Source organism: Anabrus simplex, chromosome 3 (assembly GCF_040414725.1).
Source record: "Anabrus simplex isolate iqAnaSimp1 chromosome 3, ASM4041472v1, whole genome shotgun sequence".
Lineage (NCBI taxonomy): Eukaryota > Metazoa > Arthropoda > Insecta > Orthoptera > Tettigoniidae > Anabrus > Anabrus simplex.
Window position 1 is genome coordinate 329,041,628 of NC_090267.1, and position 12,928 is coordinate 329,054,555.

The 12,928-nt window shown below is 37.9% G+C and overlaps 1 protein-coding gene across 1 annotated transcript in view; it reads right to left on the bottom strand.

The window, feature by feature from the left end:
• The window catches only part of MCTS1 (malignant T-cell-amplified sequence 1 homolog), a 101,552-nt gene that overhangs the window by 46,628 nt on the left and 41,996 nt on the right, over window positions 1-12,928 (bottom strand). Inside the window, exon 3 of the mRNA XM_067144439.2 lies at window positions 11,442-11,542. Within this exon, the coding sequence (XP_067000540.1) occupies window positions 11,442-11,542 (101 nt within the window). The remainder of the gene's footprint in view (window positions 1-11,441; window positions 11,543-12,928) is intronic.

Sequence of the window (12,928 nt, forward strand, 5' to 3'; positions counted from 1 at the left end):
GTGAATTAAATTTCAGTGCTTTTTCTGAGAGTGCTAAAAGAAATGAAATAGATTATACACAGCTAGAAAGACAATAAGTTCACTTAGAAACAAACTAAAGAGACAGGGACGTAATATAATGACTATCCGTAATTTGAAAATAGATAATGCTAAGCTTTTGTTGCTTGAACCAACTAAGAGATTCCAAATTACAGCCAAATTATTCAAGTGAGCTGACATTAAGCAGAAAGCAAAAGATGATTGACACCATGCTAAAAAAATGTCAGCTAAGAAATAAGAAAGGGATGAGTTATGATAATGAATTCCTTTTAGATAGTCTCTTATTTAAAATTAAATCACCTAAGGGCTATAGACACTGCTTAAGGCATGACATGCTTCCCCTTCCTTCGGAGGCTCACCTGCGAAAATTAGTTGAAGGTCTTAAGTGCCCTTACGGGGTGAACTAAGAGTAACAATTTCCGAGCACGATAGCTGCAGTCGCTTAGGTGCGGCCAGTATCCAGTATTCGGGAGATAGTGAGTTCGAACCCCACTGTCGGCAGCCCTGAAGATGGTTTTCTGTGGTTTCCCATTTTCACACCAGGCACCTTAATTAAGGCCACGGCCGCTTCCTTCCCACTCCTAGCCCTTTCCTGTCCCATTGTCGCCATAAGACGTATCTGTGTCGGTGCGACATAAAGCCACTAACAAAAAAGAAAGAAAGAAAGAAAGAAAGAAAGAAAGAAAGTAACAATTGAGAGCACCATACAAGTGTCCGAGTATTTATGGAATAATGTATTCCGATATGTGCTCACAGCCAAATTTAATCAAGATCCACTAGAACGGCACTTTGGTATACTACGCTCATTAAGTTATAACGACCAACCTTCAACACTAGATTTTCTGAATTTACACATGTTGCAGTCTATTTATATCCCAACCAAACTTGCCCTGTCATCGGGTAGTAATTGTGAGCCCAAATTTGAACGGACATTGACATCATTCGTCAATCAAATGAAAACACTGGCTAACACAGAAGAGACAAATAAGGCTGTAGTAGAAAATGCACAAAATAAATTAAGACAAGCAATAGACTTCACTGAGAACATGAATGAGCTCTTACCGGACTGGGAGATCAATTTAGGTCTAATTAACAGTGATAGCCGCAGTCTTGCAAAGGAGTGTTTGATTTATTATCTAGGAAGATATATAGTATGCAATGTATCCAAGGTCACAAAATGTCAAAAATGTGTCAGCCTTATTTACGGAAAGCCTACAGAAGAAATACTTGCCGCAGCCCTCACATTTATTAGGGACTATAGCAATAAACACAGCACTGACAGCACTTTCCTCAAACTTCCTTCAAGAGCAATTTATAATGTGTTCATGCAAGATGAAAGTGTAGTGGAACAAAAACTCTCCTGTGAACATAGTCTATGGGGCAATATATTTTACGAGTGTTTGGACCGTTTGCACAGTATCACTATTAATTCGAAAGAATTAGGATGCTGCGATGGCCATGTTGCGGACATTATCCCTAAACTTGTATTACATTATATGAAATGTCGATTTTATTTTGTAACAAGACAGATGAGAAAGGAACTAAAATCTTCTAAGACCACAAAGTCTACCCGGAAGCTATCTAAACTATCTGACAACTGACCTCTTGAATGGAAAACAAAAGCATAATATTTTGCATGCAATAATTGTCTTTTATTCGTATGCTGACTTGTAAGCTCAAGCTCAAATACTGCTGGGAGAGCGGCCTAGCAGAGGAACCGGTGAAATAGGGGAGTGATCACACTTCTTCCTTTCTACTTGCTATGGTAAAACTTAAACTGGCCGCTAATCTTACTCCAGAGAAAACTAAAAAAAAATCAAAATATGCTACTTTCACCTACACTAATCTTGCAATTCACCACGTTACAAATCCTATGAAAAAACAAGATTTACAAATAGCATTCAACACACACAACACTAACAGAAATATATTTTTCAATCATAATACAGTTAATGCAAATAACCATGGATATCAGGGTTCTGGAATATATAGATTAACATGCAGCCAGTGCAATTTTTCACATGTTGGCCAGACTGGGCATAGTTTTATCACAAGATATATGGAACACTATAATGCATTAAAATACAGTAAGTATTCTGCAATGGCTAACCACATGAAAGAGACCGGCCATCAATTTAGTACAATAGTTAGAGACCTCAAGATAATAGAAAGAATTGAAAAAGGAAAGTTAATGACCGAATATAAAAACATTTATTCTTATTTAGATCAGTACTTCAATAGGGAAGAAAACCGAAACGATGTAATTGAAATAAAAATCCCATTAATACAACAATTACCAAAATTGCTACAAGCCTTCAAATCAGATAACAGTAAAATTTTTAAAATTTTCAACCATAAACCTTCTAATACGTCAACAAATATAACTCCCACCTTGAATATACATAGAGACTCCCCTCCACAAGTTAAGCCAGCATCCAATACCCGGCCCACACCCCCTTCCCCTACGTCCCCTATCTATCCTCTTCACATTATGCCAGTACCCAACGCTCCGCCCACAGTTCCTTCACCTTCCCCACCTACTCGCCCTCCACCACACCTGCCCCATATGTGTTACACAAGAAGTAAGAACACGATGACAAATAGTCTCAGTACTGCAACAAGCACAGCTAGGCACTAAAGCGTGAAATAAAAAGGGGTAAGTGATGTTTCAACCTTAAAAATCTATAAAAACAATTACGAACCATCACACTCATAACATTCTTTTGTCACAGACATATTCATCCATAATGTTGCAGTAAACAGCACACCAACAACTAAGTAACAAATATTCATGTTCCTTTTAACCAAGCTTCAATAACAAACAGACCAGCAAATATTGGCCGACTCAAATCAGTTCGGGATCGGTGAAGACTAAAAGTATAACGCATAAAACAGATTACAATCCTCCAATGATTCATCTTTTAATAATGGTGTAATTCTCATCTAATGAGAATATTAATCTTCTAATTCATTAATCTTCATATGAACATTTATACTTTGATAAATAACTTGCAGTGTTAGAAAAAACGGGAATTTTTAGCCAAATCTTACAATTTAATTGGCACATTACTATGACTTGGACATCAACCTCCTATGATTAACATCTAGTCTATTATAGACCCATTTGAATTGTTACTTCTTCCTGTTTACTTTTCATATAGTAATGATATTTTATTGTGTAATAACATTTTAATGAGCAAATAATTGTAAAACAAGGTTTAATATTATGACTCAACCTTGAGATAATCGTACAAAATAGCTGAAGATGCTCAACACAACGAGCGAAACATGTCCCATTTAATGTTTGTATTGTAGTAAATGTCCTCACCACTATTATTTAATTGTGTTCTAGAAATGGTAATGGGGGAATGGTTTGGGAAATGTCCCCCAAAAATAAAGAATGGCCGAAAAATCAAAACAAATTGTCTGGTTTTTGCCGACGATTTAGCATTACTAGCAGTGGACATAAAAGGAGCAAAACCCCAGATATCAGAACTTCAAAACATTGCAAATAAAACTGGCCTCAAAATATCATTTGAAAAATCAGAAATTATGCCCCAAAAACCAACACAACTAAAAGAAGTTACCATAAATGGTAATAAAATCAAAATAGTAACTCAATTTAAATATCTTGGAGAAGTAATAACACATAACCTAAATTAAAAAATCTCAATCCAAACAAAAACAAATAGATTAGCTAAAGCACAAAAATGAACATGGGATATCTACAAAAAGAAATGTCTATCAATAAATGCAAAAATAAAACACTAAAACACAATTATAAAACTGGAAGCTACATATGCAGCAGAAACACTTTTTCACCTGAATAAATAATCAAAGACTGACACACTTCAGAAATCTGAAAGGAGGATTGGAAGAACCTGCATCAACAAAAAATACCAGGAAGATGGACAGTGGTGGATAATACCTAACAAAGTCGTGTACAAAGAGCTAGAACCCATTACAGATACTATGCGTAAGAGGAGACTGGGATTTTTAGGACATATCATGAGGATGCAGGATTAGAAACTTCTGAAACAACTAGTACAACGCAATCTCGTCTCAAAAATACTACAACAGGATGTAAATGGATCAGAGAAGTAAGAGAGAATCTGAAGGAAATAGGCCTTACAACGGAAGACACCACAAATAAGATAAAATTCAATACAAAACTCAAGAATACAAACCTCCGCTTTACACTTACACGAAACAACACACATACTTTCAACTGAGGAAAGGGCACGAAGATCAGAGCATCTGAAGAAGTACTGGGAGGACCGCAAAGGCCGAACAATCCCTTCAAAGAGACCTGAACGATGGACTGACTAAAGTAATCCTATGCGGTCATAAAATAATAATAATAATAATAATAATAATAATAATAATAATAATAATAATAATAATAATAAGTAAATGTCCTTTTAGAGACAATAAACATTTTTATGTATTGAATAAGGTGGATATAATAACAAGAATTTGTAACTATAAGTGGTATGTTCCGAGCTGTTAGTGAAGAGGCGGCAAGGAATGACATTAGTAGACAAATAAGTCTGAGTGGTGTTTTTAAAAGTACGAAAGATCACAATATGAAGATAAAGTTGGAATCGAAGAGGACAAATTGGGCCAAATATTCAATTTTTATTTTTATGTATTGAATAAGGTGGATATAATAACAAGAATTTGTAACTATAAGTGGTATGTTCCGAGCTGTTAGTGAAGAGGCGGCAAGGAATGACATTAGTAGACAAATAAGTCTGAGTGGTGTTTTTAAAAGTACGAAAGATCACAATATGAAGATCAAGTTGGAATCGAAGAGGACAAATTGGGCCAAATATTCAATTTTCTGGAAGAGAAGTAAGGGATTGGAATAATTTACGATGGAGGATGTTCAATAAATATCCAAATTCTTAGCAATTATTTTTACGAGGAAATAGGTAAATAGCATTCAGCAGCACTGAAGCCAAGCAATTATTCCACAAATCGAACACCATTAAAGAAACTAAATATACCACAGATGAGCACAGTCAGCACTATCTGAAAATTTGTCCAGAACCACAGAGTACACAGATGCATCATTCATTTCCTACTTGAGTTTACTATGAACATCCACTGATAACAATTCTAACCTTGGCACATTTGTGGCAGCATACAGCCGTATACTTTTTACGAATTGTATCATTTTTTGCATCACTTGGAAATAACGTTTTGACCATTTCAACAAGACATTCTTTGTTTCAAAGCTCACAATTGTATTGGATGCTCCACCTACAATCCAGAATACTTTTAAAGATGTCTTTGTTGCCTTCTCTTGTTCTAAAGTAGCAAATGGGAAACCTGTTCACTCTCATACATCCAAAATCTGGTACTACAGTACCATTTGTGGAGTAAATAATGTTTTAGACCAGGAAACATAATTTGTACATTACTCACCAGAGATATTTTTACTGTTTTTAATTGTAATTTCCCCTTCTTTCTCACTCTTGATATCGTATAAATCGTTCAGGTCCAGGAAAGAAAGGCATCAGGGTCCAAATGCAGACCGCAATCTGCCATTTGAAGACCCCTGGTGTATACTATCTAAATTGTTCAGTGCATTTATTGATAATGAACTAAACGATGCAATCACCCAGCTGATATGCGAAATGACCATAGTTGTGTAAAAACTTAGCAGCACAGTACAGTCAGCCCCCCACAAAGTGCTGCAGATAAAATTAAGCATGTTAGGTCTCTTCAAGCAGGCATACCTTCATTTTTTGAAGTGTTGGACCCCTTCCACTTTTTCTCTCTCATTAGTGTTCTTTAGAGGACAGCTGCATTTTCTCTTAAAACAATAATCACCATCACCACCACAACCTTCAATTGACTAGATGTGGGGCAGCCATATTAGTCTCTTATCAAAATGAAGTCCCATAAACTTGCAGAGGTCCACCACTGGTAGAACACTTTTGTAAGTGGAGCTGTATTTCTGACTGCACAGGCCCATTTCGACCAAAGTGTACAACTAAGGATTTTGCTGCTGAAAACTGAAAACTGCCAGGGCCCATCTGTTGAATCTCAGCAACCCCCATTGTCCCTGAGCTGAAATGTAGAGTTAAATTACCTACATTCAGCAATGAACGACTGCAGGCCCAGCAGTAACGTAATACTGAGAATATGCCCTCCCTACTCCGAACTGAAATAGCCAGAGAGACAGGAAGTTCTCAATAAGCACTGGCAAACTTCCAGTACCGTAAGCCCTTTACAGGTTGAAGAACATGGCGAAGAAAGGCCTAAAAGGCACTCTCCAGTCTGACAAGATGATTGGTGGCACACCGATGAGAGTGAAAACCACACTGGAAGTTAGTGAGGAGTCCTCTCTCCTCCAAGGCTCACACAAGTCATCGGTTCACCTATACTTTCAAATAGTAGCTTACAAAGGCCATTTGTTAGGTAATTTATGTTGGCCTATAGCTGTCCAGAAGTTTTGGATCATTACTTGACTCACGCCACTCCCTCACTCCATATTCCAGTGAATGGTATGAAGAAATCACTCAAATGAGAGCATTTAATTGCAGATTTTGTCTGACTACAAGCTGTGTCTCTGCAAAGCCCAAGTATTAGATGGGTAAAATATAAACGGGATAATAAAAATTTAGTTTGTCTAAATTAATTCAAAAGCACATTTTTCTTATTTTTCTACATATTCACTCATCTTATTATGCACTTCTTTCAATGGTCAGGCAATTTTTTGATGCCACTATCAAAAAAGGTTTGAGACCGGGTGTTCAACCACTTGCACACGAAATATTGTACCTCCTCATTAGTTGTGAAGCGCTGTCTACGAACATCATCTTTAAGCTGGCTGAACATTTGAAAATCGCATGGTGAGAGATCTGGACTACAGTGTGGATGAGAAAGGGCCGTCAATTCATTTCGGCCAATTTTTGTTGTATTGCTGCTGTGATGAGGGGTTGTGCATTGTCGTGGAGAATCTGCATATCTCTGATTAGGGCACTGAGCTTTTTTGCCCAGAAGGCACCTCAAACTTGACTGAGGAGGTCAGAGCAGTAGTCAGCATCAATGGTCCGTCCTTGAAGGAAATCAACCAATAAGATACCTTTTGAGTTCCAGAATACTCTGCACAAGACCCTACCTGCAGACAATCTTGTCTTGCTTTCACCAGTGCCTGTTCGCTGCTTCTCCTCCACAACACACTGACACTCTTCAACTGGAGGGTGTAATGATGCACCCAAGTCTCATCACATATGATGGTTTTGTCACAAACAAACAAACAAACAAACAAACAAACAAACAAACAAACAAACAAACAAACAAACAAACAAACAAACAAAAATGTCACTTTCCTCTTCATAAGAAGTTTTTGAGATATTTCAACTTGGACAGCTTTCTATTCTTCATGCAGTAACTGCGGAACCCAACGAGCTGAAACTTTTCACATTCTCAAATCCTCCCGGATGATTGGACACTCCCATAGCTTACGACAAATTCTTGAGTAATTCCCAGCACTGTTAGGTGGGGCTCTGCTTCAATGAGTTCACTAACAGCTTGGATGTTCTGGGGCGTGATGCTGGTGTGAAAGCGACGTGGATGGGCCATGTTCATGTTCACGTCCTTTCCTGAACTCACTGCACCAGTGTTTCACTTGGATCCATAAATGTGTTCTTTTTCCAAAATGTGCCAGCGAACGATAGCGACTTTCACTTGCACTGACATGAAAATTTATTACAACACGTGTAACAGTGGCGTGCACCTCCCTCTCATTCATCGCGATAGCAACTGACCTTGTCAACAAGGAGAGCTCATGAGGCTACCTCTTCCTCCCAGAACCCACAGCACACGTCTTAAAAGTATCAAACCCCTCAGGCATTCTACAAGCAAGCAATAAAATCAGGTCCGTTTCTATTTGATCCACCCAGGTTTATGAATATATCAAAATACTAAGGTTTTAATAGCTCTCAATTTATAACGGAAGCGAAAGTATTATGCAGCACGAAATCCTGGTCATTTATACGGTATATAAACATGTGTTCCATTAATGTAAATTTTCATTAGCAGAAACGGGGACACCAGTTCAGAATCACTTATTTTGTTGTGCTGTGGACGACTTATACAACAACAAATGTGCAACACTGTTCTGATGTCTTAACTGATGATTCTGCCAAGTTTCATTGCAATCGATGACTTTGATTAGCACACGTTACATTTAAAACTGATGCTACAAGTTACTATGTATGTAAATATCAATTTCCCTTTTTTTTTTTTTTTTCTTTGCGATATCTTTTCAGTTTTCACTCAGTTAATGCAAGTTGAATCTTTTTCAGATATTATTCTGCTACCATGTGTTTTTGTTTTCAAGTAGTTTATAAATGTATTTATTCAAAATTCGCTTCAGCAGACTGAAGAACATAACAGTTATAATATATATTAACTGATGGCAAAATGACTGTTACAATTAAGTTTACGATGTCTTAATTAATAATAATAATAATAATAATAATAATAATAATAATAATAATGTTCTCTGCTTTACGTCCCACGAACTACTTTTATGGTTTTCAGAGACGCCGAGGTGCCGGAATTTAGTCCCGCGGGAGTTCTATTACGTGCCAGTAATTATACCAACATGAGGCTGACGTATCTGAGCACCTTCAAATATCACCGGACTGAGCCAGGATCGAACCTGCTAACTTGGGGTCAGAAGGCCAGTGCCTCAACCATCTGAGCCACTCAGCCCGGCTATGTCTTAATCAACGTTGCAATTTGTCTGCAAGACTATATGAACTTTTGCTCTTTGGTATAAGCATATTGTTAAAAAAAAAAAAGTTTTATCAGTTGCAGGCAAAAAATACATACAATATTAGGGACTAATAGGACCTTCAGCATTCAATCTGCAAACCTTTATGAATTAACTGAAGAACTTCACAATTCTTTATTTGAAACTAGCTCACTGGCCTCGTTTCATTCCACCTCTTATTAAATCATTAAAAACTGAATCTAATCATCACCATCTTGGACTCCCTCTACTTCTCTACATCCCATGACCAATTCCATTATTTTTCTTGGAAAACTATCTCCCTTCATATGTCTCCATGATCCCACCACTGAAGCCAGTTTATGCATACAGCTTCATCCAGCAAGTAAATTCCTAACTTAGCCTTTATCTCCCTCATTTTGAGTACCTCCAGCCACTGTTCCCATCTTTTTGTATCAGCAATCATTCTTGCTATTTTCATGTCTCATACTCCTAACTTATGAATGAGATATCCTAAGTCCGCCAAGCATACACTACTGTATAACGAAGTCAGTAAAGCAATGTAAAGACAGTTTTGTCCAAGAGCTGACTTCTTTCTTACAGAATATTATTGTTTGCAACTGAAAACTCACTGCATTAACTTGGCTGCACTTTGATTTGATTTCACCTAGTATGTATACTACTATCCCAGGAGCATACACATCCTAAGTATTTGAAATAAACCACCCGTTCCAATTTCGTATTTTCTACCCGACATTCAATCCTCTTAGATTCCTTCCTACTGACCTCACTTTAGTCTTGGAAATGTTAATTTTCATATTATATTTGCCTCATCTTATAGAATATATACGTATATTGAGTCATCAGACACAAGGTAGGTGGATCAGCTGTCATAGATAGCCTATGAATCACTGAAGTGGTGTGCTCAAATGAAGGGAGTGGTAGTTTCACGTTCCTCACCAAGCCGGAAGGTGCTGTTATACATACAGATTGCCTCTGGAATGTATACACTAAGTGACCCTACGAACAACTCTTTCGCACCATTCATAAAAGATATGGAGAAAAAGCCCACACACATCACACACACTCTCTCTCTCTCCATATATTATATATATACAAAGCATCAACATTTTCAATAAACAGATACAATTCGAACCACATGCATAATACGACCACATCATACAAAACTACTTTTTTAACTGTGATGTTCACATGAGGGCAGATCAAATATAAACAGGAATTTGAATGTACCGCTGCTGTTGGTAATAATTCTGAGGCAGGGCTTTGCCACGATGTTGGAGGGGGGAGTGTCTGGAGAAGGACTGTGAAGATCTGGGTTGCTTCAGTACGCCATGAGTGAGCAAGACATGCACACGTCTGTTGAGCAACGCATCATTATCAAATTTCTCGCAAAAGAGGGCACCAATACTTCCAAAATTTTGAGAAGGCTCCGCGCACAGTTTGGTGAAGAAATACTTTCACAGACTCCAGTGTGTGAGTGGGCTAAAAAAATTCTGGCAGGAAGAGAAGCTGTGGAAAATGAACCTCGTGAAAGACTGTGGACAAGCATCACTGCGAACAACATTGCTGCCATTCGTGATATTACTGGTGAAGATCAGCAAATAAAAATTTCAAAAATTGTTTTAGCCGTAGGAATAAGTTACGGAATTGTTCAAAACATCATCCGAGATGAACTCCATTTCAGAAAATTGTCTAGCCAGATGGGTTCCTCATCTCCTTAACCAGGAACAGAAAGCTTCACGCCAGGAAGTTTGTCAGAGACTCCTGTGTCGTTATGAGGAGGAAGGAGAGGATTTCTTGCGTTGTACTCATTGAAACTTGGGTGCATCATTACACCTCAGAGTCAAAGCAAGCAAGCATGGAGGGGCGGTGAAAAAAGAAGCAGGTCCGGTCAAGGCAAAAACACACCCATCTGCTGGAAAGGTGCTTGCAACCGTTTTCTGGGGCTCTGCGGGTGTTTTGCTGGTGGATTTTCTTCATGAACAAAGGAAAATTAATGCAGCTTATTACTGTTGCCTTTTGGATGAAGCAAAAGCTGCGTACCGCAACAAGCGATACCAGCAACCGATCCGAAATGTCATTCTTCTCCATGACAATGCAAGGCCGCATAGTGCCACTTTAACACAGGAAAAACTGGAGGAAATTCACTGGACACCTCTGCAACACCCTCCGTACAGTCCAGATTTATCGCCCTGTGACTACCATTTGCTTGGGCCACTCAAACAGACCTAGGAGGACAGCAGTTCAATGATGATGCAAGTGTAGAAGAGTTTGTGCGCAACTAGCTCCACACAATCCCCTTTTCTTTCCATCAGGACAGCATAAAAAACTTACCAATCCGATGGAGAAAATGTGTATCGAAGGTAGGACACTATGTAGAAAAGTGATCTCTATATGTGCATTTTTTTCTGGCTGATGCAATAAATTTTAAAAATTAATTCCCATTTATATGTGATATGCTGTTGTATCAAAAACACAACCTGGAGTGTTCCTATACTGGGAGTCAGTAGTTGAAAAAGGATGAATTAGAGTCAGTAAGAAGTATTCCTACAAGGAAATTTGTTAATCAATTGTTAATCATGATCTATTTACAAGTAATAAAGCAACCTAAGAATTATAGTTAACATACATTTATGCAACAGGCGTAAAGTTGGTACCCAAGGTCCTTCTCTCTGGCGGAAGAAAAGCAATTCACCAGCAGCATTCACCAATATTTCGATATGATCATGGCTAAAACAGAGAGGAGTACATAGAAACATTACATCAAACTACCATACAAAGAATATTTCACAACAGGTGTTACAGTTATTTGCTATGACAGAACCAAAATTTATCACGTTCATACCATCGACATCCTCACAGTGAACCGTGTGACCTTGCCACAGTGGGGAGGCTTGTGCATCCCACTGAAGCAGGTAGCCTAGTACCAAAACTACAAACATGCTCTGAACATCAATCAGCACTGAATGTCAGCAAAAACCTGGCACTGCAACTATAGATGCAGCTACATCCCACACTGCTAAGGGGTCACTTGCACTTCTGAAACAGCACTTTGGAGATCGTTTAAATTCCCGTAATTCTCCCACTCCTCTAGATGCCTACACATGGGGCACGTTAAAAGAATCAGTTTGCCAGCCAGACGACCCATTAAGGAATGTTGCCGAATTACAAGAGAAGATAGTAATTTTTTGTGTCTTTGCAGCAACCTGTGCTCATAAACACATTAGTTTCCTCTTAAATCAATTAACACCACCACCACATCAACATATCCAACAATCTAGAAGACCATGAAGAACAATGCATGGGACATGAGAGCACACATTTTGAACACATACTATACCGAAGCAGTGTGAAACGTGTTGCAGTCATCACCTTGCATGTTACAATGACGTATCATGATGCTCAGGGTATGTTTGTAACTTCAGCACTGTTTGCTTTGCTGCATATTGTATCACTAAAATATTAACCTACACTGCATATGCCAAGTTAAGAAATTTAAGACAGGAGGGTTATCAAATACAACTGCATATTCTGTGTATTACCTGAACTTATCACTGGATCCCAAATTAACGAAGGAAGAAACCATGTAAGATAAGGCCATTTTTGAGACTGTTAAGAGTTAACATAGGCAGGTAGGGCTGTTTTTCAGTAAAGTGAATATTTAAACTTTTTTTCAATGTGGAAAAAGTAATTTCTTCCCTTTCAAAGAAGCTAGTTTACCACAGATAACTAGTTCAATAGGCAAGAAAACTATTAGATTCCCTAACTGAAGATTTCTAAATAAGTGAAGTTGGATTCTCTCTGTAACAGTTGTACAAAGAGGATTCACTTCATTCATTGACACAGGTTTGCACACAATGTTGTAAGGCATAACAGTTAACAGTGAAAATGTTTGCAAGTAAATTTTGACTACATAGGACAGTGTTATGCAGAAAAAGACCAACACCCAAAATTTTTAAAATTTTTTGATTATATGTTATTTCGTTTCTCTGGAAAACATTCTACACAATGCAGAAAAGATCCAAACCTCAAATGACAACTAGTGTCCCCTATGTTCAAAGAAATACGACATGAAACACAGTATTCACCGTATAGAAGAAAGCAGAAGCATCCAAG